Source organism: Bradysia coprophila, unplaced genomic scaffold (assembly GCF_014529535.1).
Source record: "Bradysia coprophila strain Holo2 unplaced genomic scaffold, BU_Bcop_v1 contig_350, whole genome shotgun sequence".
NCBI lineage: Eukaryota > Metazoa > Arthropoda > Insecta > Diptera > Sciaridae > Bradysia > Bradysia coprophila.
The window spans coordinates 11405368-11427605 of NW_023503608.1; the positions used below are offsets into that span (position 1 = coordinate 11405368).

At 37.2% G+C, this 22238-nt stretch overlaps 3 protein-coding genes across 10 annotated transcripts; 1 reads left to right on the forward strand and 2 right to left on the reverse strand.

The window, feature by feature from the left end:
• Positions 1 to 3638: 3638 nt before the first annotated feature.
• On the reverse strand, positions 3639 to 7023 carry LOC119081032 (regulation of enolase protein 1-like). Of its 7 annotated transcripts, none has more exons than XM_037189732.1 (3): positions 6951 to 7023; positions 6689 to 6839; positions 3639 to 4143 (listed from the first exon to the last, which is right to left on the reverse strand). In XM_037189732.1, the coding sequence occupies exons 2-3, from the start codon at positions 6821 to 6823 to the stop codon at positions 3667 to 3669; spliced, it is 612 nt and encodes a 203-aa protein (XP_037045627.1). In that variant the 5' UTR covers positions 6824 to 6839; positions 6951 to 7023; the 3' UTR covers positions 3639 to 3666. The 7 variants fall into 7 exon arrangements, with proteins under 7 accessions (XP_037045627.1, XP_037045626.1, XP_037045628.1 ...); XM_037189731.1 differs by having other exon boundaries at positions 6885 to 6989; XM_037189733.1 differs by lacking the exon at positions 6951 to 7023 and adding an exon at positions 6897 to 6912.
• Positions 7024 to 9398: 2375 nt separating this feature from the next.
• On the reverse strand, positions 9399 to 18293 carry LOC119080999 (GIGYF family protein CG11148). Of its 2 annotated transcripts, none has more exons than XM_037189669.1 (9): positions 18166 to 18293; positions 16299 to 16772; positions 16046 to 16219; positions 15680 to 15902; positions 15430 to 15616; positions 12234 to 15370; positions 12093 to 12167; positions 11877 to 12022; positions 9399 to 10890 (listed from the first exon to the last, which is right to left on the reverse strand). In XM_037189669.1, exons 2-9 carry the CDS (start codon positions 16641 to 16643, stop codon positions 10756 to 10758), a joined length of 4422 nt encoding a protein of 1473 aa, XP_037045564.1. In that variant the 5' UTR covers positions 16644 to 16772; positions 18166 to 18293; the 3' UTR covers positions 9399 to 10755. The 2 variants fall into 2 exon arrangements, with proteins under 2 accessions (XP_037045564.1, XP_037045562.1); XM_037189667.1 differs by having other exon boundaries at positions 11871 to 12022.
• An 883-nt stretch (positions 18294 to 19176) lies between these two features.
• Positions 19177 to 21917, forward strand: LOC119081009 (forkhead box protein K1-like). Its single transcript, XM_037189690.1, has 7 exons — positions 19177 to 20069; positions 20143 to 20279; positions 20347 to 20438; positions 20501 to 20721; positions 20791 to 20978; positions 21119 to 21422; positions 21490 to 21917. The coding sequence occupies exons 1-7, from the start codon at positions 19330 to 19332 to the stop codon at positions 21644 to 21646; spliced, it is 1839 nt and encodes a 612-aa protein (XP_037045585.1). The 5' UTR covers positions 19177 to 19329; the 3' UTR covers positions 21647 to 21917.
• The last annotated feature ends 321 nt before the right edge of the window (positions 21918 to 22238 follow it).

Here is a 22238-nt window from a genome sequence, read left to right on the forward strand (position 1 = left end):
AATTATATTTAAAGTTTAATAATTTAATTAAAAACAAAGATAAAGTGAAAATGAAGCGATATTATATTATATTTTATATATAAAAATCAGAATAAAGAAAAATGATGGGCGTATTCACCGTTAGTATTCGTTTTGTATCGTAAGAGCAGGCCCTCCCAGTTAACCTCATTATTTCCGATTGCCGAAATTTAGCTAAACATTTACTCAATTTACCAAATGAAATTTGGACAAATTTCCTCGCAAATTTCAGCAACGTGTTTCAAGCACAAGTGGTACTCGAGGTGGTACTCTAAATAGAGTACTTAAACTGGACTGGATAGTGTATCAAGCAAATCTTGTCAATATAAAAAAACATAGCTAACGCCGACCCGTACGAAACACCTATTCGTATCAAAAGCCTTTACTGTGAAACTCTTCATTTCTTTTACTTCATTCTCTACTGAAAAGCTATTCGCCCTTTAAAATCACTTACATTATCTTTCTTTGCCTTGTTAGCATATACAAATAAATTGCCGGAGGCAATATAGACAGCCCCGTGTGAAGTCAACTTTCATAAATTCCTATTTAAACAGCTATATACCGCTATATTTACCTATATTTCACTATAAATAAACATTCCACAAATGAATTTGCTAGTATATACCTCTATATGCCTGTATATAGCTCAATATAGGTGAATATAGATATATATAGATGTCCATATATGGAATGCCTGAAACACCCCACACACATAACAAATTATTTCCATGTTAACATAAACACTCTAAGTACCATTTTTTATTTAGTTTTATTTTCCCAATATATATCACTTTTATTAAAATCCAATATGGCTGCCGGTGGCCATTTTGTTAGGAGACCGACGCTTTACATTCGTTAATACCTTTCAAATAAAAAAAAATTCATGAAATTCGGTCAAAATTTACTCGAGATATTGACAAAATACTCCACGTTCATTGTACGACCGAGTAGCCAGATAAGAGCTCACTCCAAGAGACCTAGCTCACGCTCCGGAGAACATAATTTCAAAAACTTTTTTTCCCTGATTGGTACGGTCAATACCTATCTAATAAAGCTAAAACAGACGAAATATGTTGAAATGTGGCCGACCTACAAGCAAAAACTGCTTGCCGCCCTGTGCCTGTTTCACACCAAGGGGCCTAACTCACGAGTCGGTCATCCGATTTCCATAAACTTTTTTTTGTCGATCGGTAGTGTAAATACCTTTTATTTGACGTATCACTTAGAAGTGTAACGTTTGAATGTCCGGAGATATCTTCGAAAAACCGTAAAGCACTTATGGGGCCACAGCTCGGGAAGGGTCGATCCAAAATCACTCATCTTCGAACTTAGCCTGTCTTTTAACATTACCAAACGGGAAAAAAAAGAATTTTCAAAATCGGATGCGTTTTACTCAAGTTATCGTGCAGACGGACAGACGGACAGACGGACATTTTTTTTTCACTGATTTGGCATCTCTAGACAACCACAATAGGTTTCCCCTTACTCAGGGAGTCCAATTCGACGTGTTACGGACGTATGCGTAAACGCATAAGACCCCAGTACTTCATACGGGTCTAAAAATGTAAAATATGTTCATACTCTATTTGGCAGCTGTCATTCGAAGCGTTTTTGCTGGAAACTGGAATTGCGTCGATTTCAGAAAATTTTCGGCTGCTACGTTTGTATATAAAAAAAGAACCTACTCTGAGATATAACAGGAATTTAGTGTCCACACATTTTCCAGGTGTTTTCCAAAAAAAATTGAAAATGGTTGCGAACTCAAACTAGAGAAGAGATGTGCGACCCGAGGTTATTTTGAAGCCCGGTCCGAAATTCAATAATTCGTTCTAACATGAGAATCTTAAGCAATAAAACTTATTTATTTATTTATAAGCAAACGCGAAAATCTGATATGTCTATGCCGAGTAGAGTAGTCAGAGCTCCACTTCTTTCTTTCTTTCTTTCTTTTTATTTTACAGCATAGCTTCATTCATAATCAGGAATTGCAAACCTGAAAAATACTATGCCCCACCTTTTGGGCGGGTCAGGTCCCTTGACTGACAATTTTATAAATATATTTTTACTCCATTTCATTTTATTTACCACTGTTAAACTTCCGAAACATCACAAATAACTGATATAAAACCTTCGCCTGAAATTCAAATTCTTTGGAAAAGTGTTTTCAATTATCGTAAATTTGCGGCAAGATTTTTAATCAACCATAAATCATAAATTCAAGGACTCGTGTGAATTACGGCCTTCGCTCCGCTCTGGTCGCAGACGTCCCACTTGTATAAGTTGTCTATTATTCTGTTTCAACGTCTTATTGTTAACGTTAATCAGAAGAAAGTGATGAGAATGTAGAATGATTACTCTTGGTACAAAATAAAGAAGTACGATAAATGTTCTTCTCATACACTTATGCAGAAAGAAGAAGTCTCCCGATATTTACTACGGCCGCAAACTTCACACTCCTTAAAGTCTTAAAGTTTTCTGTTTGATTATTTTTTAATGTCATTCCATACATTTGAATAACGATTCAGAAATTGGTTTTTCATAAAATTGTATTCATTTTTTATGCCATGGCCATGGCTACTTTTGCCCGTGATAGCTGACTATCACTGTGATAGCTGACTATCATGCGTGATCTGGATATAACTAACCGACAAAATCAAATTTCATCAAAGTAATCTTTTTCGATTGATTGAATTTCCAACAGTGTAAAATACTGTTTTTCTGGAATAACTTCCAGATTCTTAATCCCACATAGCCCATCTTCGAATTTAACCTCAGGAATTGAATTCTGCGATTACAAAAATAAAATTAGTAATTGGTTGATAATTACTCAAGTTATCGTGTTTACAAGCAAAATATTGGGACAAACAATTCCGTTTTTCATAACATTTCATACAACCTTTGGGACAAACATTTTAGGGTATTTTCTGGCATAAGACCCTGACTTACAGTCAAGGCCAATACATAACCAAGTCGACTCTTAAAAGAAAAGAAAATTCAGGTTACCCAAATCTGGTTTCACAAAGTCCGAACCGGATCGATCGGTTTGAGGTCCGTCCAACTAAAAATTGAAAATGGGTGCGAGGTCGATTCAGAGGGTAAAAGAAAAATTTACGATTTTGCGATAGAATTCTGTGAAAGGAGAATTTACGATTTTTTCTTATTTCAAAAATTAAAAAGATTTCAAGATCATGATATTCGTTTAACCTTATGTAAAAAATCCTTTCACGGATGGCAAGCATATAAATAGTATTATTATAGGATCTGCAGCTTCTTTCGTCTAAGTGATTGATTTATTTTAATAATCTTTTCCAGGGTACATCGCTTTTTTGTAGTCTCTATCCTCTGTCGATAACAGATGACATTGCCGCTGTTACGACTGCAGCAGGGCGATAGTAACTGAACAATATTACCCAACTGGAAGAGTTCCTTTGGTCAGGAACCAGAACTTAAGTTCCCCTCTCAATAGAAGTAAATTAAGGCAACGCAATGGAGAGTAGAGGCTTGGTGTAGAGTGCGCAAGGAAAGGACGGAGAAAATAACAATTGTTGGAACTTAAAAAAACATTGTGAACCAATTCTGCGTAAATTGTTTTATTCACTCTGTTAAAACACAAATGATTGATTTTCATAACACAAAAACGATTCAACTTCAATCATGCAATGCTAGATCTGCAGGTCCAAGAGCAAACTTGGTAAATCGGACCTGCAGTCCGGTACGAGTCGGTGAACATACCATTGGACCAGTGGTAATCTTAGCATTTTCCTCGATCGGCGTTAGTCGTACAAATTGCCATGGATTGTTACCCAATCTCGCTCTTATCGTAAGTGCGTTCCCTGAACGACTTACTCTGACTGTCACTGGTGTAGATCCATCATTCCAATTCGGTACAGGAGCTACAGACCAATCCGACATAGTTTTCGTGACAACAGCGCCCAGTTGCGGTACTCCATCCGATAATTCAACACCCGCTTTGATCCAGTTTTTTTCGTCAATGTAAACGAGAAGGCCTGCCTGGTCAAACTGAGCGTCAAACAGTGCCTTAAAAGTAACTTCTACTGCTCTTCCATCACTCAGTTCAGTTAAAAGAGCATGACCATTGTCATGTATGAAATTGTACGACGTTATCTGAAGTGTAAAAGGTGATTCACTGATTTATACCCGCGATTTGAGTGTTTTTGCTGCAAAATATTTGTTCTTACTCTCCAAAAGTCTGTTTCTGCACCTGTTGACACCAATATATCATTTTCTATTTCTGAAACTTGTGGGGGTGGATTTAGCCACACAGCTTGTGACCAAGGTACATTAAAATCTGTATCTGGAATCTTGGTGGTCATTGTATCTTACTCGATTCTGACAATAAACAACGCTTAAATACACAATGTAAACGTTCGTCCGCAACAACTATTACTATCTGATACACTTCAATGTTGATACCAAGGCTATATAATCGTACTAGTTGACTTACGAACATATCAAGTTGATTACAAAACTCTTATCAAATCTGTGATAAGACCAATAAACCGCGAAAAGTGCATTTATCTTGTAACCATAGAATCTTATAGTAAAGCATTCCGCAAAAGTCTATATTTTAGTACAGGTTCTGAAAGAAGTTAATTTCTATATTAAATTCTGTACATTGGTAGAACTGCTTGTCTTAATCTTTTCGTCACTTTTTATGTCTTAGAATGCGACGGAAAGAGAGCACCACTTTGATTGTTTCATCGAACGAAACAGGAAACACTTTTATGTGTTTTTATCTGCCTAGAACGATAATCTCGATGTTATCCCCTTGGGGCAAATTTCTTTATCTCGATATATCTGTTCTCGGCAGATAAAATAGCGTTTGCACCTCCGTCTGAAATGTTTATTTTGACGATTTAGATTATGTACATAACTTCGGCTCGGTAAATAACTTCCACAATAAACTTTTTAGACAGAGATGCATAATTTTACAAAAAAAACTGGATTGGTGTTCAATCACATTTTCAATTTCACTATCTTGGATATAGGAAAAATCGCTACATTGAAGAGTAGGACGAGTAGGATTAAAAACTACCAAAAAGGTACGAACGTCTTGCATGGACAGCCCCTAAAAATTAATTAGTTTGACTAATGAAGTAAAAAATTCTGCACACACGCCAAAAGTCAGAATAAAAGATTGTAAGACGATTGATGCTTAAAGAACTTTTTAAATTAGGACAGTAAAATGCGTTTGAATCTTTTATAGTTCTTGAATTAGGGATTTTGTTCGTAGCTCTAGAATTTTAAAAACGATCAACACAGACGACGAAAAAAAAACGATGGTATATGTCGGAGTTACTAAATACAGAAAGGGATTTTACATGAAACGCCAGACTATCCGGCGATATGTTGCTCTTTGATAAAATGTTCAAATTGCATTGAATTTTACAAAAATTATCTACTAAAAATTTACATCACTTAAAGTGGATCAGTGACATCTACGACCTCCAGTGTAAATAATATTTGGTTGTGATAAAATCTTTATTTAACTGGGAGAGAATATTGCACAATGTTACACATTTTGTTGGCATCTTTTATACACAGCGTTAACAAGAAGAAGCGAAGAAATTTTGGCCAGTGCGATCTAAAAAATACCGAAATGACTCAGACTCAGACTTCACATAATGAGCTTGGGCGTGTCCCGCCTCCAGCACGAATCCAATTTTTAAAAAGCTAATGATATGGTCAGCTCATACCTATCGAACTTTGAGGTTCCACAAGTTTACAGAGTAATAGTGATCAAGGTTGATTTTTCATGAAAAAAAACTCTCTATGGTCACTTCCTCCAAAACAGCACTGGCGGCTACTCGAAATCCTTACACTTAGATGCTACAATAATTTACTGTGGCAACTATAATAACCGCCGCCGCTCGGTCTTCGCTGGACTATAGCTACTAATATAACATAGATTATACAGTCAATTTGGTCTTTTCGCCTCCTATTACTATGCCCTTTAGTACGTTTTATTTCATTAGTTTTAACAAACATTTTGCTATAAAAGACCGTACCGTAATAGCCAGTGTTAAGTGTGTCGGTTAGCAAAACACAAAAATATTGTTTTTGTTTTTCAATTTCTATTATCGCAAGAGAAAACGATTCGAACATCAATCATGCAATGCTAAATCTGCAGGTCCAAGAGCAAACTTAGTAAATCGAACCTGTAGACCAGCACGAGTCGGTGAACATGCCATTGGACCAGCGGTTATCTTAGCATTTTCCTCGATCGGCGTGAGTCGTACAAATTGCCATGGACTGTCACTCAATCTCGCTCTTATCGTAAGTGCGTTTCCTGAACGACTTACTCGAACTGTCACTGGTGTATCATTCCAATTAGAAACAGGAGCTACTGACCAATCGGACATATTTCTCGTGACTACAGCGCCCAGTTGCAGTATTCCATCCGATAATTCAACACCCGCTTTGATCCAGTTTTTTTCGTCAATGTAAAGGAAAAGACCTGCATGGTCATATGCAGCGTCAAATAATGCCTTATAAGTAACTTCTACTGCTCTTCCGTCACTTAGTTCAGTTAAAAGAGCATGACCATTGTTATGTATGAAATTGTACGATGTTATCTGAAGTGTAAGAAGTGATTCACTGTTTTATACCCGCGATTGAAGTGTTTTTGCTGCAAAATATTTATTCTTACACGCCAAAAGTCCGACTCTGCACCTGTTGACACCAATAAATCATTTTCTATTTCTGAAACTTGTGGGGGTCGATTTAGCCACACAGCTTGTGACCAAGGTACATTAAAATCGGTAGCTGGAATCTTGGTGGTCATTGTATTTTACTCGATTCTGACAATAAACAACGCTGACACGTTCGTCTACAACAACTATTAATGTCTGTTACACTTCAATGTTGATACCATTGATACCAGAGCTATAATATAGTACTAGTTGACTTACGAAAAGTATAAAGTGGATTACGAAATTATTATCAACTCTGTGATAAGACCGATAAGACCAATGAACCACGAAAAGTGCACTTATCTTGTAACCACACAATCGTATCTGTAAAGCATTCTGTAAAAGTCTCTATTCTAGTACAGGTTCTCAAAGACGTTAATTTGTTAACATTGGCAGAACTGCCTGTCTCAAAATAATCTTTTCGGCACTTTTTTTGTCTGAGAACGCTAAAAAGAGCATCAATTGGATTGATTTGTGCCACCCTTTTTCAGTAGATTAGGGGTTATGAAAACGTATGGAGCTGTACATTTTTTGAAGAGAAAAACTCTCAACATTTTGTAATGTTGTCGATCACAAAACATTTATTTGTTGTCGACAACAACGACAGACAATGTTACAGATACAGGAAAAATCACTACGTTGAAGTAGGGTATGGGGTTGAAGTATCGATGCTTAAGGCCTGGTTTTTCTTTCATTGAATTGTCGTATTATAGAGAGGAGTGAGATATCTTTAAGATCGCCCGGTCCATTATAACGCATCGTCCAACTTAACCCCAGGGCACCGATTTTCGAAACATTCGTAACTTTAAGAATTAGTAACCTTACAGTTTTTATAGGATTTTATGCATGCAACTGTCAAATTAGGAATTCTTAGTGTACTAATGCTACGAGAATCTACGCCCAGGAATTACAAAAAAAATATAGGAAATCCATGAAAAATGTCTCACGATGTTTTATGAAGCAACGACACCAAAATTCTTTTGGGAATATCTCTAAGATCACCAATCTGTTGTAGCCCATCTTCGAACTAAACCTCAGGAATTCGATTCTTTGTCGATTAAAAAAGTTTTTGGAATTCCATTGAGAATTTCTTATCGTGTCATGAGTGGCAAACACATTTAAGGTTTTTGGTATACATTCATAGGGAACATTTTGTATGACAAACATTTTCAAGTTTTTATTATCATCCGAAAGACCCTGAATTTCAGTCAATCAAATAAAAGTGTTAGACCTTGTAAGCGACGCAGGCAAATTTTTGATTACATTTTTGTTTCTTTTGAATTACGTTGATTCCGAAAATTCCGAAAATTTTGAAAAGGTTCCGAAAAAGTTCTGAAAAATTCCGAAAAAAATTTTCAGAATTTTTCGGAACTTTTTCAGAATTTTCGGAATTAAAATTCTCCAAAGTAAGCCCTGCTTTGAGTAAGGTCAAAATGATTTTTCTTGTCGGTAAATCTGGATTTGCAGGTGGGAATTCGGGGGGCGAAGGGTGGTAAATTCCAACCTGCAATGTTCCTTAGTTTAGTCCCTGCAAAAAAGTGATTTTGATACATTTTTTTTCCTCTGAACCTGAAGGGTAGTAAAAAATTATTAATTTTGAGCCAAACATAAATTTCAGTGAAATTAGCATTGTTCGTCGAATTCTCTAGTGGCTCTATAGGCCTTTTAGTTTTTCGATAATAACATGTACCTTTTAGGAAAAAAAGTTTGTCAGAATCGATTCAGTAGTTTCTAAGATATCATTGCTGCAATAAGTTTCTCTATGATAAAATGTCCAAAATCGAAATAGCCTGAAGAACTAACACATTAACAAAATTCCCAGTAAATAATCTGTTAAAGCAACTATTTCACGTAAATGAATTGAATTTTTCAAAAATTATCATCTAAAAATTTACATAATTTAAAGTGGTTCCGTCACGACCTTCAGTGTAAATAATATTTGGGCATGATAAAATCGCTATTTAACAGGGAGAGAATCTTGTACACATTTGGTTGACATCTGTTAGCAAGCGATAACAAGAAAAGGCGAAGAAATTTTACCCATTGATATCTATAAAATATCCAAAATGTAACGCAATTGAAGTAAAAGATTGTTCCTCAAACTATGACATAAAATCAACCGAATGTTTTCGAAGCATGATATAGAACACGTTTTTATACTAAATGTTTGCATCATTTAAAAATAACTTTGTTCGATAGCGACCGGTCTGTTGCATCAGTGACATTTTTGTCACCAGACGAGATGTTGATAATAACAGACGCAATATTGTGATTTTTTTTATCATTTTTTTTATTTTGTTTTCTTTTCTACACTTCGAAAACTATAATATAATTAAATAAATTTTTGTTTTAACAATTTCTTATTATTTTTAGGCACATTTTTTTAATTATATCAATGTAAAATAAAACTTAAAATTAAAAACTAAACAACAGAAACTTGTAATCTTTTTTTATTCCTTCTTCTCTCGTGGATGAAACAACTTAATTGTAAAAACTTACAATAAAAATATTTATTTCCATATTTTACAATTTATTCATTTCTTGCTTTTTGTTTTAAAGTAATAAGACGACGTAAGACGATATTTTATGTAATTAATATTTTCTGTTTTCCTTTTTTTTTTCAACGCGAAACATTTTATTTTATGATTTAAATTCACATTTTGTTTATCTTCTTTATTATGCATTATAGGTGAGAGTGGTACATCTTAATAAGTGATAATTTATACTTCGATCGAAACGAAACGTTAATTAATAAACAGACACGTAACGCTATTTTCTTATGACAATTGTCATTTGTTAGATTGTACAATTCGGGACGAACAAAATCATCTTTTCTCAGGATATATTGTAAAACGGTTGCGTACAACTATAGAATGAAACTAGTTGCTAGGGTCATTTTTTCGTGTTAAAAGTACACATTCTCATTTGCCATTTTCGACAGAATGACTTAAGTAAGAGAACTGAGCAAACAATCACTGGACGAGAACAGTTAATGGAACATAATTTTATACATCTTCGCGTTGATAAAGCCGATCGAGAAATATATGAATAAACGCTTAAGACAACCGTGAAGTTATCACATTATTGTCGTTTTATTAAAAACTGAATATTGTCCCAGGACTACGTATTCAGGAGTTGGGAACGAAGTTATTTTCTCATTTTTCTTTTTTAATGAAATAAAATGCAAATGTAACAGGACAAGTCATGGTAATGGAATTTGTAGGTGCGATAAAGAATGTCCTCTCGAAAACCAAAGGATTGCCAAAAATAATCAGTTTGCTACCTCCTTAACATTGCAATAAACTTCTGTACATATTAAAGAACCCAAAAAAAATGTCACCAAAACATTTTTGGCTTTATTTGCTTAACGGCGAACATATAGATCTTGTTTTATTTAACAAAAAGAAAAAAATTAGCAAGAAAAATTATTTTTTAAAAAAAGAAACAAATTTCTATAAAATTATACAGAAAGAATCAATCAACGACATAAAAGAAATTTAGTCAAAAAATTTTAACCACTCAAAAAAAATAATCATTTTTTACATCAGGGTTATAAGCGAATCAAAAAATGGAAATCATATTTGTGTTAATTGATGAATTTTTATTCCGAAAAAGAAATGATAGATAAAATCGAAGATGTTTTCTCTTTCTTCTCCCATATCAAAACCGTTTGTAACATTCAAACGATTCTATTATTTCGTACGTTCAATGTTTAATCACTCGGTAAAAGTATGATAATTCCAGGACATTATAAAAATAGAGCTATGTGTGTTTTGCATATATACGAATATAACATGTACCGTTTTTCTTTTATTGGTTATTATTCATCTTCAATCCGTCTTCCTCTCTTTTTCTTTTTTTTTTAAGTATAACCAGAGAAATAATCATTAAATTAAAATCAAAAATTTCAAACCTAAAATTCCGCTCAATTTTTCAGTTTCAGTTTTACTTTTTCGCCGTTCCCTTTCGTCCACACTCCACTGACAGTTTAACGTGTTTTCGAAGTGATGCGATGACTGGGTATCTATGGTGCATCACCGTAACTATAGTCACGATCACCAACATTTAAACGATCTTGGGCTGCAGTCACCGAAAATCCAAGTATACGAGAATCTAATTTAAGCATTTTATTCTTCTTCTTTTCCTTTTTGCCTTTTCCCTGGAAAAAATTCGTAGAAAAGGATTTCTTTTAGTAAAGTAACCACTAAGTCCAGCTACACTTAGCACGAAAGAGAGCTAATTCAAACATTTCTTTTGTTCTTCTGTAAAGTTTGACAGTTTAAGAAAAGTAAAGTTGGAATTAGGTTTCTTTTGCATTGCTATGTGTAGCTACAGTAAGAATCGAGTGAGCATGAGTCGGTTGGAGGTGATTTTGCTGTAAGCAAGGAAGAAGAATGACACGCCGTATTGAAGATACTGCTAGACTGTTAAAAGGTTTTGAAGACAGCTATACCATTTGCAGTCAAAAATAAGCGATAAAACTAATGAAGTGAAAGATTGGAAATAACTGGATCACATGGAGTAATTATAGTACGACCTAAGGTTTGACCTAAACCTTCGTGACAGCTGAAAATATGTTTTCTCTAGATTCAAAATAGTTTTGTACATTCTGCGACTACGAGCTCTAATTCTACTCACTTCTAGTGATCGATAAGTTTTAAAAATTTCAGTTTGCGTTAAAATGACCCTAACTGGGTTTCAAAATAATTCGCCTGTTCATAGAATTTTTGATTTAACTTTAAAGTCACCTTACATTTGCCTACCTATCTTAGTCTTCTTATACTGGAAGTGCACTTTCAGAAGTCGTAGTTCTGTAAAAATATTGCAAATCTCTCCATTTATAAGCCTCGCTCTTTACGCTCCAATAGTGACTTCTTCTTATGCATTAAAAAAAGAACATGTCCAGGTCAAGATCAGGTCCAAGTAAGGCGAGTTTAAGGTCAGGGTAGAAACGGGACAAATTAAAATTAGGTCTAGCTCAGACCAAATTCTGATTTTCAAGTTTTCAAGCCTGATAAGCTGCTTTTTTAACGAATAAATTGACTTTAGATTCTACGGGGTCATGCTATCATGGAAAGACGTTTATGGAGTAATGTTCAAATAAAGCAATTGTTAAGCGACAACTTTCCATTTGCCTACCTTTACCTCCTGAAAATCATTCGACGGGGTAATAGCTGGAGCTGGCGAACACATATCATCAATGTGTGCATTGGCTGCACGTTGTTGATTTTTGTATTTACTACGACGCTCTAAGAACTGCTTTGCAAATTCTGTACATTCCTTGGTCTCACCTGAAAACAGAGAGAAATCATTGGAATCAGATTTTATTCGCTCTGAAATGGAAGATTTTATTTGTCGTACCCAAGTACATTCGAATGTAGTCTTTCACTTCAAATGGCGATTCAAGGTCTCGTAAAAATGACACAAATGTGGGAACTGAAAGTAATTCATCAAATTATTTTTCCCGAACAAAAAATTGAACAGAGAGAATATCATTTTTACCATCGATAGCATTTTCGTGAGCAGCTAGAGCCTTGAAGCACCAAACATTAAATTCTTGATTCGAATTTTCACTGGCTTCACGATCTTTTTTTCCTGCCTTTCCACTTTTCACACCAGCAGCAGAAACAGTAGCATTCGAATTGACCTTAACAGCTGGCTTAGCTGCAGCTGCTTGCAATTTACTGGTTGACTTAGCTGCAGCTTGTTGCATGTTCGACACCGTTTGACTTTTGACGAGTGTTTTAGTAGAAGCACTTACACCGGCTGGCATATTAGAAATTGAATTTGACATTCTAACATTGGTTTTGTTCGGCTCTTCCCAGAAGCCACCACTACTTATAGAACTGCCATTGCTCCACATTTTGCCTGCTCCGGCATTCCACATGGCTGGCGGACTTGTCGTGTTCGTGTTCCATATGGACGCCAAATGTTGTTGCGCTTGATCGGCTTCTCGTTTCTTAGCAGATGCGGTTACAATTGAATTTAGTGTCATTTGATCAGAAATACTTTGGCGTTTGACACTTTCTTCTGCTTGAATTTCTGCCAACGATTTAACACTGTGAGGTTGTAGATTCCATTTTTGGGTGGCCTCCTTTTGTTGCCGGGAATCGAGTAAGCTTTGGGTCTGCTGTTGTTCACGATACATCTGTTCGATGCGACTTTGTTCAGCTCTACGTTCCCGTTCAGCCTTTTGAATTTCGGCTAGGCTTAAACTAGGCTTAGCGACCTGAGCAACAGGATTGATCGACCATGGTGCAACCGAAGCGTTGGCGCTTTGCCTTGACAGAGATTGATTTTGATCGTTTTGTTGTGAACGACGTTGGCCTTCCATCAACTTAGCTTTACGTTGCTCAGCTATATCATCCAACCTCTTTTGTTCTTCAATGCTTTGACGACGTTTTTCTTCTTCTTGTTGCCTGCGGCGTTCATCTTCAGCTTGTTGCTTCTTCAATTCCTTTTGACGCTTCTTTTCGTCGTTTTCTTTCTTCTTATCATCCTTGGATTCCTTCTTGGATCCACTGCCATCTGATTTAGCAGCTTCTTTTTTTGACTGTTTCGGTTTTTCTTCTTCAGCCTTGGTTCTTTTTTCACTATCAATATCGCGTTTTCGTTTTTCGTCGCGTTGTTTCTCGAGCATTTGCTTTTCTATTAATTGCTGTTGCTGCTGCTGCTGCTGCTGCTGTTGTTGTTGATGTTGTTGCTGCTGCTGTTGTTGTTGTTGCTGTTGTACAACCTGTTGTAAGTGTTGATGTTGGGCTGCTTGCTGCTGCTGTTGAACCGTCAAATTCGGAATTTTCCAATTAATCAGGTCTTCTTTTTTAGGTTCATCTTTCTTCAATTCATCACGTATCTGCTTTTCAGTCTTCATTTGCTGTTGTTGATTGATTGTAGTTGGTAGCTTAATAGCATTTGCGGGCATTGGAGGCATTTGAATGGGCCATATACGATTCGTAGCCCAGGAAGATGCGGCTGCATTAGTTGATGGTTGACCTAAAGTTGGTTGTGGATGTGGAATACCTATGTTTGTTCCCATCCAACCACCGTTGTTCGGCGAATTTTTATCGATTGGATGTTGATTGCTGTTTGGCATAGTTACAAGACCGGTTGATGGTACTTTTTGCATGGCCAATTGCATCATTAGCGATTGGATTGCATCGTATTGATTCTGAGTTGATGGCTGAGGTGGTTGTTGATGCTGCATCGGAATAGGTAATGGAGTTTGATGTTGATTAAGCGACATTTGTTGCATAAGTCGGTTCAGCGCTGACGATGCATCGGGTGGTGAGGTCGTATTGGACGTAATGAAGTCATGGTTGTTGAACATATTTTGTTGGTTTGATGGTGATGGTTGTTGTTGTTTGAGGATCGGATGTTTAGGATGATTTATATTGGGTGGAATACCTAAGGTTTGAGATTGTTTGGCGCTCATCGGTGTCGGTGGCAATAAATAGTCGTTAATGTCTACCATTCCTTTATTAGCGACTTGTTGTTCGGGACTCACAATCGACCACGGATCTTCGGCTAATTTCATTAGTAATGCCTTCTGCTGAAGAAATTGAAATTCACTGGGCATCATTGGAACGGGATTTGTGGTTGGCTTCACTTGAGGAATGTTTGAAAGAGGAATTTCGTGTGATACGTGTGATGTGGATAAGTCATTCTTCATTGCATGTGACAACGCGTTGATCGTACCGAAAGGTAAACTTCCACGTTGTTTTACTAAATCACCAAGTGCTGAATAACGAGTCTCAAAGACCTGACGAACCAATAAATTCTCGTCGAAGTAACCAGCACGATACCATTCAGTCATTTCAGCTGCTGTAAATGGTCCCTGGATTTTTCCCTGTGGATCTTCGTACAGCCATTGATCACTAGGTGCGGGAGCATACTGCGATTCTTTGTACAATTGGTGTGGTGGTACATTGTCCGATTTTTTACGCAACAATGCAGCTGGACCGGATACATCTCGATCATTAGACGACATCTCATCGTCACTTATTAAGTGTTTAACCATATCATCGGCGACTTCTTGCATGCGATCAACGCTAGCTGACTCAGACATTGGTGGATGGGTAGATTTATTTTGCTTTTGCTGTGCTTGTAACATGGATTGGAGTTTTATGGATTGTTGCTGACTCTCTACGCTGTCATTAGCAGCATGGGTTGATTCAGACATGATCGGCTGGGGATTGGGTATAGTGGACATGTTCGGTTCTTTCTTAGCATCATTAGCCATGTTTCCGGTTGCCGATAAATTTTCTTTATTAGAATCTTCAACGACTCCATCCACTTTCTTATTTTGATTATTTACTGCATCGTTCTGTTCCGGTTTCGATACCCGCTTCCTATCAGGCTCACTCATTGGCACAGTTTTCTTTTCACTGTCAACAGCATCAATGTTAGCTCTATTATCAACATCGTCCTGCGTCTGAGGTTGATTTGCTTTCGATCTTGGAGTAGCTACTGGCTCGAGCGAAGATTCCTTTCTCATTTGACCTTCATCAGCTCGGATCGATGTTCTTCGATTGCTTTTTACGTTGCTGTCGGTCGCCTGACCATCATCATCTTCTTGGGTGCCGTGGAATGCACCGGAAGAATCAAAACTGCCGCCACCTTCGATTGGGTCTTCGGAAGCCCTATAAGTATACAGTTTTGTAAGTTTCGAATGCATTTTCGAACAGTTGCACGTTCATACCATTCCGGTAATTTTTCTTCGTCATTCCATGTGTGCAATGATTTACGAACAGCAGGACCTGCCAAAGATGACTTGTTTCCTGGGCCCGTTAAACTTCTATCAGATAAATTACTTGAGATAAACGGTCTGTTTTCGCTATTAGCATGACCGAGCGTTGACTCTTCATCCCTCCAGCTCTGTGACCTTGCTACATTGATTCAATGAAGAGGTTGATATAAACACTTTTGAAGCATAATTTATAGCAAAGTACCCCATTTATATCCTGTCGTTGCTCCACTCGGCCCTATACCACGCCATGTATCAGCTGCTACTGTTGTGGTTGACGTAGACGTTGTTGATGTTGAATCATCGTCACGACTTCTACGCCAACTTTCCACCGACGAGTTTCGCGTTATGTATTCCTTTCTCGGACTGGTTGATGAACCACCATTCCATTCGGCTGCATCGGTTCCATTTCTATCTAACCAGGGTGCCTGAGAAATTATGAATTACGTCAATGTGCTGTCATAAGGATGTTACATAAATCAATGGTAAGATCCTCAAAATTTTGACAGTTTCTCACAAGAATTAAATCATGAAATATTCAGTAATATTATTAATAAAGAAAGGAACTCACGCGTCCTCCTCCTCTAGCGTCCTCGTCATACATTGAACTTGACCGTTGGTATCCCAAAGTAGAGTGATATCCTCCTCTTCCACGGCCACGACCTCTCTCGATGGAGCCACCGCGACCGCCTCTACTTGATATACCAATCGGTGGCTGTACACCGCGAACGACCCAAGGTGTACGCTGCAAAAATGCAATAAATTCTTAATCCATTGGGTTCTTCAAGTTTTTGACTGGTAAATTTTCATTGTCCAATTGTTACCTCGTAAGGGACAACATCGTCGTCTGTACTCGGTGTTAATGCCAATGGACCGTTCATTTTTTCAACAAACAATTTTTTATATTTCGGTAAAATTTCTGGTATGCGCGCCTTATCACAAAGTAACAACATCTCTTCCCGACCGTATCGATATTCCGCTAACTGATACCTAGGTGCTGATATATTACTCGTGCTGTTGTTGTTGTTGCCGCTGTTTATGTTATTGTTGTTGTTTTGCCCGAACATATTACTCAGTCCTCCACCAGACTGTCCACTTTGGCCACCGCCGCCGATGTCGCTGGACATGTTGCGTAACCATTCCGGCCCAAATTTCATGGATTCCGTCATACTTGTTACTTGATTTGATTCGGTAAAATGCTTGAACGTGCAAGATTGTGGTTTTGTTTGACGAATTTTACCGTAGCTTTTGGTGTGTGATTTTCGATTATTTCTTTTTTCTTTTTGCAAATTTTTCACCTAGAAGGGAGGAAGAGAAATATTTTCAAATTCCAGTAAACTTTAGGTTTAAACGACTCAAATGAACAATGAACACTCGGAATGGACTAGAAGCAATTGACAGTGGCATCTTGATAAGTTAGAAGACCATGGACAAAGGCCTCGAAAGCAATTAACTGTATGAAACTACTTTTTCGATTGTGATAGTGTCCGAAACCTCAGACGTAAGGCTAGACTGTGTACAAGAATACAGCTTCACGTATGTACACCATACCACGTATATAGCAGACATTTAAAATGTTGTTGTAATTAGTATCTTTTGCAAGTACTACGACTGTCATTTTGCTGCATTTTCCGTTTTACTGATAACTTTTATCAGCATCCTAATACTAAAAGAATTTCTTACAAGATACATCGGTAGGCTGTACCCACAAATTACGTAGTAGTTCAACATGAGATTTTAGTAAGTTTAAGATTTGCATTTCTACGATGTTAATGTAATCGTTTCAAGAATAGTTTGCTCTCTCCAACGAGCTCTTGATCTTTCGACGTAAAAATAAAATAATTTGAAGTCAACGAGACTGACCCCGAAACTAGTATCTCTCACTTTTTAAAATTACACAGCACTTGAAAAGTCGTACTGATCGTCTTCAAAAAAAATCTTTTATTACACCACGAGAACTCATCAGAGGAAAATGACCGACTTTCTTCCATTATCCTGACACTCACTACTGCTTTACACCTAATCCACCTTCTCTCAGAATTAGATTCTTAGCGTAAAGTTCGTAAATCTGACACAATGTTAACGTGGAAACTTGCGAAATTTCAAATGGTACTATCAGAAGTTTATCACCTCCGATGATAAAGTACTTGCAAGTACCCCGTCGACGATTTAATTTCAATTTAATTTGTTGGCTAAAAATAATGAAAACCAATCTCAAGAAAACCCAAAATAAATCTTGTTCAAGCAGAACATATATTTCCTAGACTCGATGATTTTATTCTGGGCAACCAGCAATAAAATGTGATGTGTGCGTTTCAATGTGCGATTTTTTCGGCTCATTTTTTTTTTAAGGTCGTAAATGGACAAAATAGACGGTACTGCTTCGACAATAATGAAAGGAAATGTTTCACTCAACGTTTCGACGAAATTGAACATAACTAAATCATCGTGATCTCATACAGGTGCAATCGATAAATTCGTCGAAAATTAAATCTGAAAAAATTTGCTTCCGCACATTCATTCACACACACACTTTTTCTCCATCAACCAAAATTCTTTTTTTTTTAGTAAATGCACTCTTAACCACACAGTCCTGAACTAAACTTAATACATAAACGTCACTTAATTTATGAAAAAAATTATCCACAGGATTTATTTGCAATGAAATCTTCACTTATTTAATCCAAGTACCTGTAAATACGTAAGAGAAGATCCAAATTTGTAACTTTGATAATGACCGTCGTTTGCAAGAAACTAAAAAAAATTTCAAGATGGTAGATGTCGATGTGACTTATATTGCCAGAAAGAAAGATGGCGAAATAGTGACATAAATCAAATATGTGGAAATGGGTACTCTAAGTTCTGTACACCATTTCTTACAGTGCAATATCAGACAGGCCCATTGATTTTCATTTTCAATAGGTTGTGAATTGACGATTGTTCTATTTTCCGATCAAGTTGATCAAGTTTAAAACTTATAAGTAGGGTGAATGACACTGTTGTTGATCGATACTGCTAGATAATTTATTTATAGCAAAAGAAACATGCACCGCCAAAACAAAAGCGATGGGGTACTATACAATTGACTAAGATACATCAAAATTGCATAAAAATAAAAACAAATTCATTTCGTACTTTTACATTAAGATGGCAATGATGTATGGGACGTGAGGGGAAGTGAATGTAAATTATTTCTGTACTAAGCAGAGGTTCTAAAAAACAGTCTTTTGTGTTAACTTTGAACGGAACTAGTACAGAAACTATTATTTTCTTCCCAAGACCTTTTTATTTCATATTTTTGAATTGACTTCGATTATTGTAGAAATTTGCAATTGATACGAGGTACTTGCTGTTGACGAAGGTTCTGAAAGGACAGGCTATCACACATGTCCGGTGACAGTGATATCAAAACTAGTTTTTTTATATTAATTTTCTGTCAAAATTCGCGTCGGGTAAGTTGCCTGCATAACAAAAACAGAAACATTTATTGCCACTGTAAGACATCAAATTCGGATGTTTTGTGGAACACAACCTGTTCCTTCAGAATTTTGGTACATACAGCTGATATCCCCACATGTATACAATTAGCAATTTGTTCTTCTCGTTTCATTGAAATTTGCATGTTTATACACTTTTAACGACGTTATAAAAACATGATTCTTTCCCCTTCGCCACTGGTTATATGATCACAAAGTCTAGACCCCTACGACGTTCTCGCATTTTCGCAACACGCGCATTTCCTTATATTTTTGTTATTATTGTCACGCCTGTCTAAAAACGCAATTTCAAGTTCTCTGAACAAAAACCGAACGACGTGAACCGAGCAAAGTGCGACTGTTGATAAATCAAAACAACATGGCGTCGCAGGACGAGAATTCCCGTGAAATTTATCAATACTACATAAAAGTCGACCCGCCACACACGTCGCAAAACTCAGTGTCTAACATTAGTAACATTCTACGATATTCGAGCGTTGAAGAGGCGAAGCCAATGCCAAAACAACAACAAATGCTGTTATCAGTTGATCAACAACAACAATCATCCGAATCACAACATACCCGAACAATATTATCGCCTCCTGTACATATTCCACCCTTGGAATTGTTGCCAGCCGACGAACGTGAAATATCTCAGCACGATGATACATTCGGAGAGGAACGAGCCTCTCCAACACCTGACCAACGTTCCAACCCAAGAATACAAAGTCGTCGTTCAAGTGATTATTTCTCGCCACAAGGTATGGACCCAGCACCAACATTTCACAGTCCGCATGCACATCCTCAACATATCACGTCGGCATCATTAACATCAAGTGCACCGTCGCACATCGTTCGATCAGCCCGATCAGCATTAGCTCGACTTAGCTACAAGGATACAGTGCATTATGTTAGCGACCAATCGGTCGATATTGGTCGTAATTCGTCCACTTCTCAGGTACATTTTTCCGTTGGAAAAAACAGTTTTGTGTCACGGAAGCATTTGCGCATTCTGCCGAATGACGGAGAATTCGAGCTTATTTGTTTGGGCAAAAATGGTGTGTTTGTTGACGATGTTTTTCAGCGAAAAACTGACGAGCCATTGAAATTGGCAAAAATGTATGTGTTCCACCACCACCAACGACACTGTAACGTTATTATAAATCTAAACGGTTCAATGATTGTCTTACAGATGTACATTTCGATTTCCAAGCACAAACATTCGTATTCTTTTCGAAATGGATTGTGAAGACGATGTGATTTATTCCCCGTTAAAAATCTCAATACCAGAAGCTGATAACAAGAGAAGCCCGTTTCCATCGCCTACCGGTAATATTAGAACTGCTCCTTTCTATGGACCGTAAATGTAGACGACGTTTTTTTTTACTCCATCCAGGTACAATTAGCGCAGCCAATAGCTGTCCAACGAGTCCACGGCACAGTTTCCAGGACTATCACTTTTACAACAACAACAACACATTTCAAAATGTAAGACAAAATTGACAGGGCGTTGCATAATATGCATTTAATGATACTTTGCTTACCTGTAGGACTTATTTCAACCACCGTCGACAGCAGCATATACTAACGATCTTGAAAAACCGCCATATAGTTACGCTCAATTAATCGTACAGTCGATATCATCCGCACCGGATAGGCAACTAACTTTATCTGGCATTTATTCGTTTATTGCCAAACAATATCCCTTCTATCGGCGCGAAGCCAACAAGGGATGGCAGAATTCCATTCGACACAATTTAAGTCTAAACAGGTATGTCGAATGCTTTCGATTTAGATTTGGGCACCTCAATTCATCGTCATGAATGTATTTCATCCGCAGGTACTTTGTGAAAGTACCACGTTCTCAGGACGAGCCGGGAAAGGGGAGTTTCTGGAGGATTGATCCGACTAGCGAGGTAAAGCTAATTGAACAGAGCTATAAAAAGCGTCGGCAACGTGGTAGTCAATGCTTTCGAACGCCATTTGGTATGCCTAGATCTGCACCTGTGTCTCCGTCCAGTCATATTGGTAAGTTCGTTGCACGATTTTCCATACTTCCTCATTTTATCACTGATACCAAAGATCTGTTAACATAGAAATAGAACTGTGGAAGTGTCTTACAGTAATGCATAGGCTGTCGTTGACTAAAATTTTCCTTTCATTTTCAGATCATTCGCGAGACAATTCTCCATTGCACGATGTCGTCTTACAATCTGCACCAGGATCACCACGTGGTTCCTACCACAACCACCGTGATTCGCATGCATTACAAGACATAGAGTTGCAATCAGCCCCTTCGTCTCCATCATCGTCAACCGTTCACCCGTACAATGTACTGCATGAGGTCATTCAGTCGAATTCTAATTCATCTCCGAGTGGTTACCGTGAAGATCAAAAACTGATTATCGAGTCTGTTACGCAGAGCAGAGCTCCGATACCATCGTGGAGACCGAACTATGACCCGTCGACGGGGTAAGTTTGAAGGAGAAACCAAATTTAATCGAAATTGAATACGAAAAATTGAATTTCATGTAATCAGCAACAAGCAAATCACCATTATAACCAGTGGAGTGCGAACATCCCCGATCATAAAGCGTCCGCACGACGACGACAATGATTTCACGGATGAGCAGGATATGGAAGACGACGATACCGGTGAATTTGATTCGCCTGTTAAGCGTTTGAAGTTCAACTGAATATATCCTTTTGATAAGGATATTCAGCGTCGGCCATCCGTTCGATAAAAAACAACAAATTTTTTTTCAACGAAAAATTGTTCGTTTAGTCGTTGTTTAAAATGAAGACAAAAAACAACAACTGACCGACTGCAGTTATTTGGAGTTTTTGTGAAAGGAATACAAAAGAGACACAATTGCAGTACAAATTAAAGCATTTTGTGTGTTTAAATTTCGTTAATTTATCCAAAAGAAAGAAATAAATAGAATTGCATGTATGTACAGTTGAAAAGGCGGTGTTATTACTCATATGCAGTCAGCGAATGTAGGACATTTCATACGGACAGTGATCCCAAAACACACCCAAGACATAACCAATCACTTCCATCGTGACAGCACCTCTCTAAGTATCATTTTTACCGAGTTATTTCATTATTGCTAAAATCCAATATGGCGGTTGGCGGCCATTTTGTTAGGCAACTGAAAATAGTACTATAGTGTTACAGTGGTCATTACCTTTCAAACAAAAAAAAATCGTGAAAATCGAATGAAATTTACTCGAGATATAGCCAAAAAAATCTAGTTTCACTGTACGGCCGAGTAGCTAGACTGA

Excerpts from the sequence above, each read along its gene's own strand:
- LOC119081032 (XM_037189732.1), bottom strand. The coding sequence starts at position 6,823 with ATGACCACCAAGATTCCAGCTACCGATTTTAATGTACCTTGGTCACAA. Across the intron at positions 4,144-6,688 it reads CAGAGTCGGACTTTTGGCGT|ATAACGTCGTACAATTTCAT; the intron begins GTAAGAATAAAT and ends TTTACACTTCAG.
- LOC119081009 (XM_037189690.1), top strand. The coding sequence starts at position 19,330 with ATGGCGTCGCAGGACGAGAATTCCCGTGAAATTTATCAATACTACATA. Across the intron at positions 20,070-20,142 it reads CCATTGAAATTGGCAAAAAT|ATGTACATTTCGATTTCCAA; the intron begins GTATGTGTTCCA and ends ATTGTCTTACAG. Across the intron at positions 21,423-21,489 it reads AACTATGACCCGTCGACGGG|CAACAAGCAAATCACCATTA; the intron begins GTAAGTTTGAAG and ends TCATGTAATCAG.
- LOC119080999 (XM_037189667.1), bottom strand. The coding sequence starts at position 16,643 with ATGACGGAATCCATGAAATTTGGGCCGGAATGGTTACGCAACATGTCC. Across the intron at positions 15,903-16,045 it reads ACGCTAGAGGAGGAGGACGC|GCACCCTGGTTAGATAGAAA; the intron begins GTGAGTTCCTTT and ends ATAATTTCTCAG. Across the intron at positions 12,023-12,092 it reads CTACATTCGAATGTACTTGG|GTGAGACCAAGGAATGTACA; the intron begins GTACGACAAATA and ends CTCTGTTTTCAG.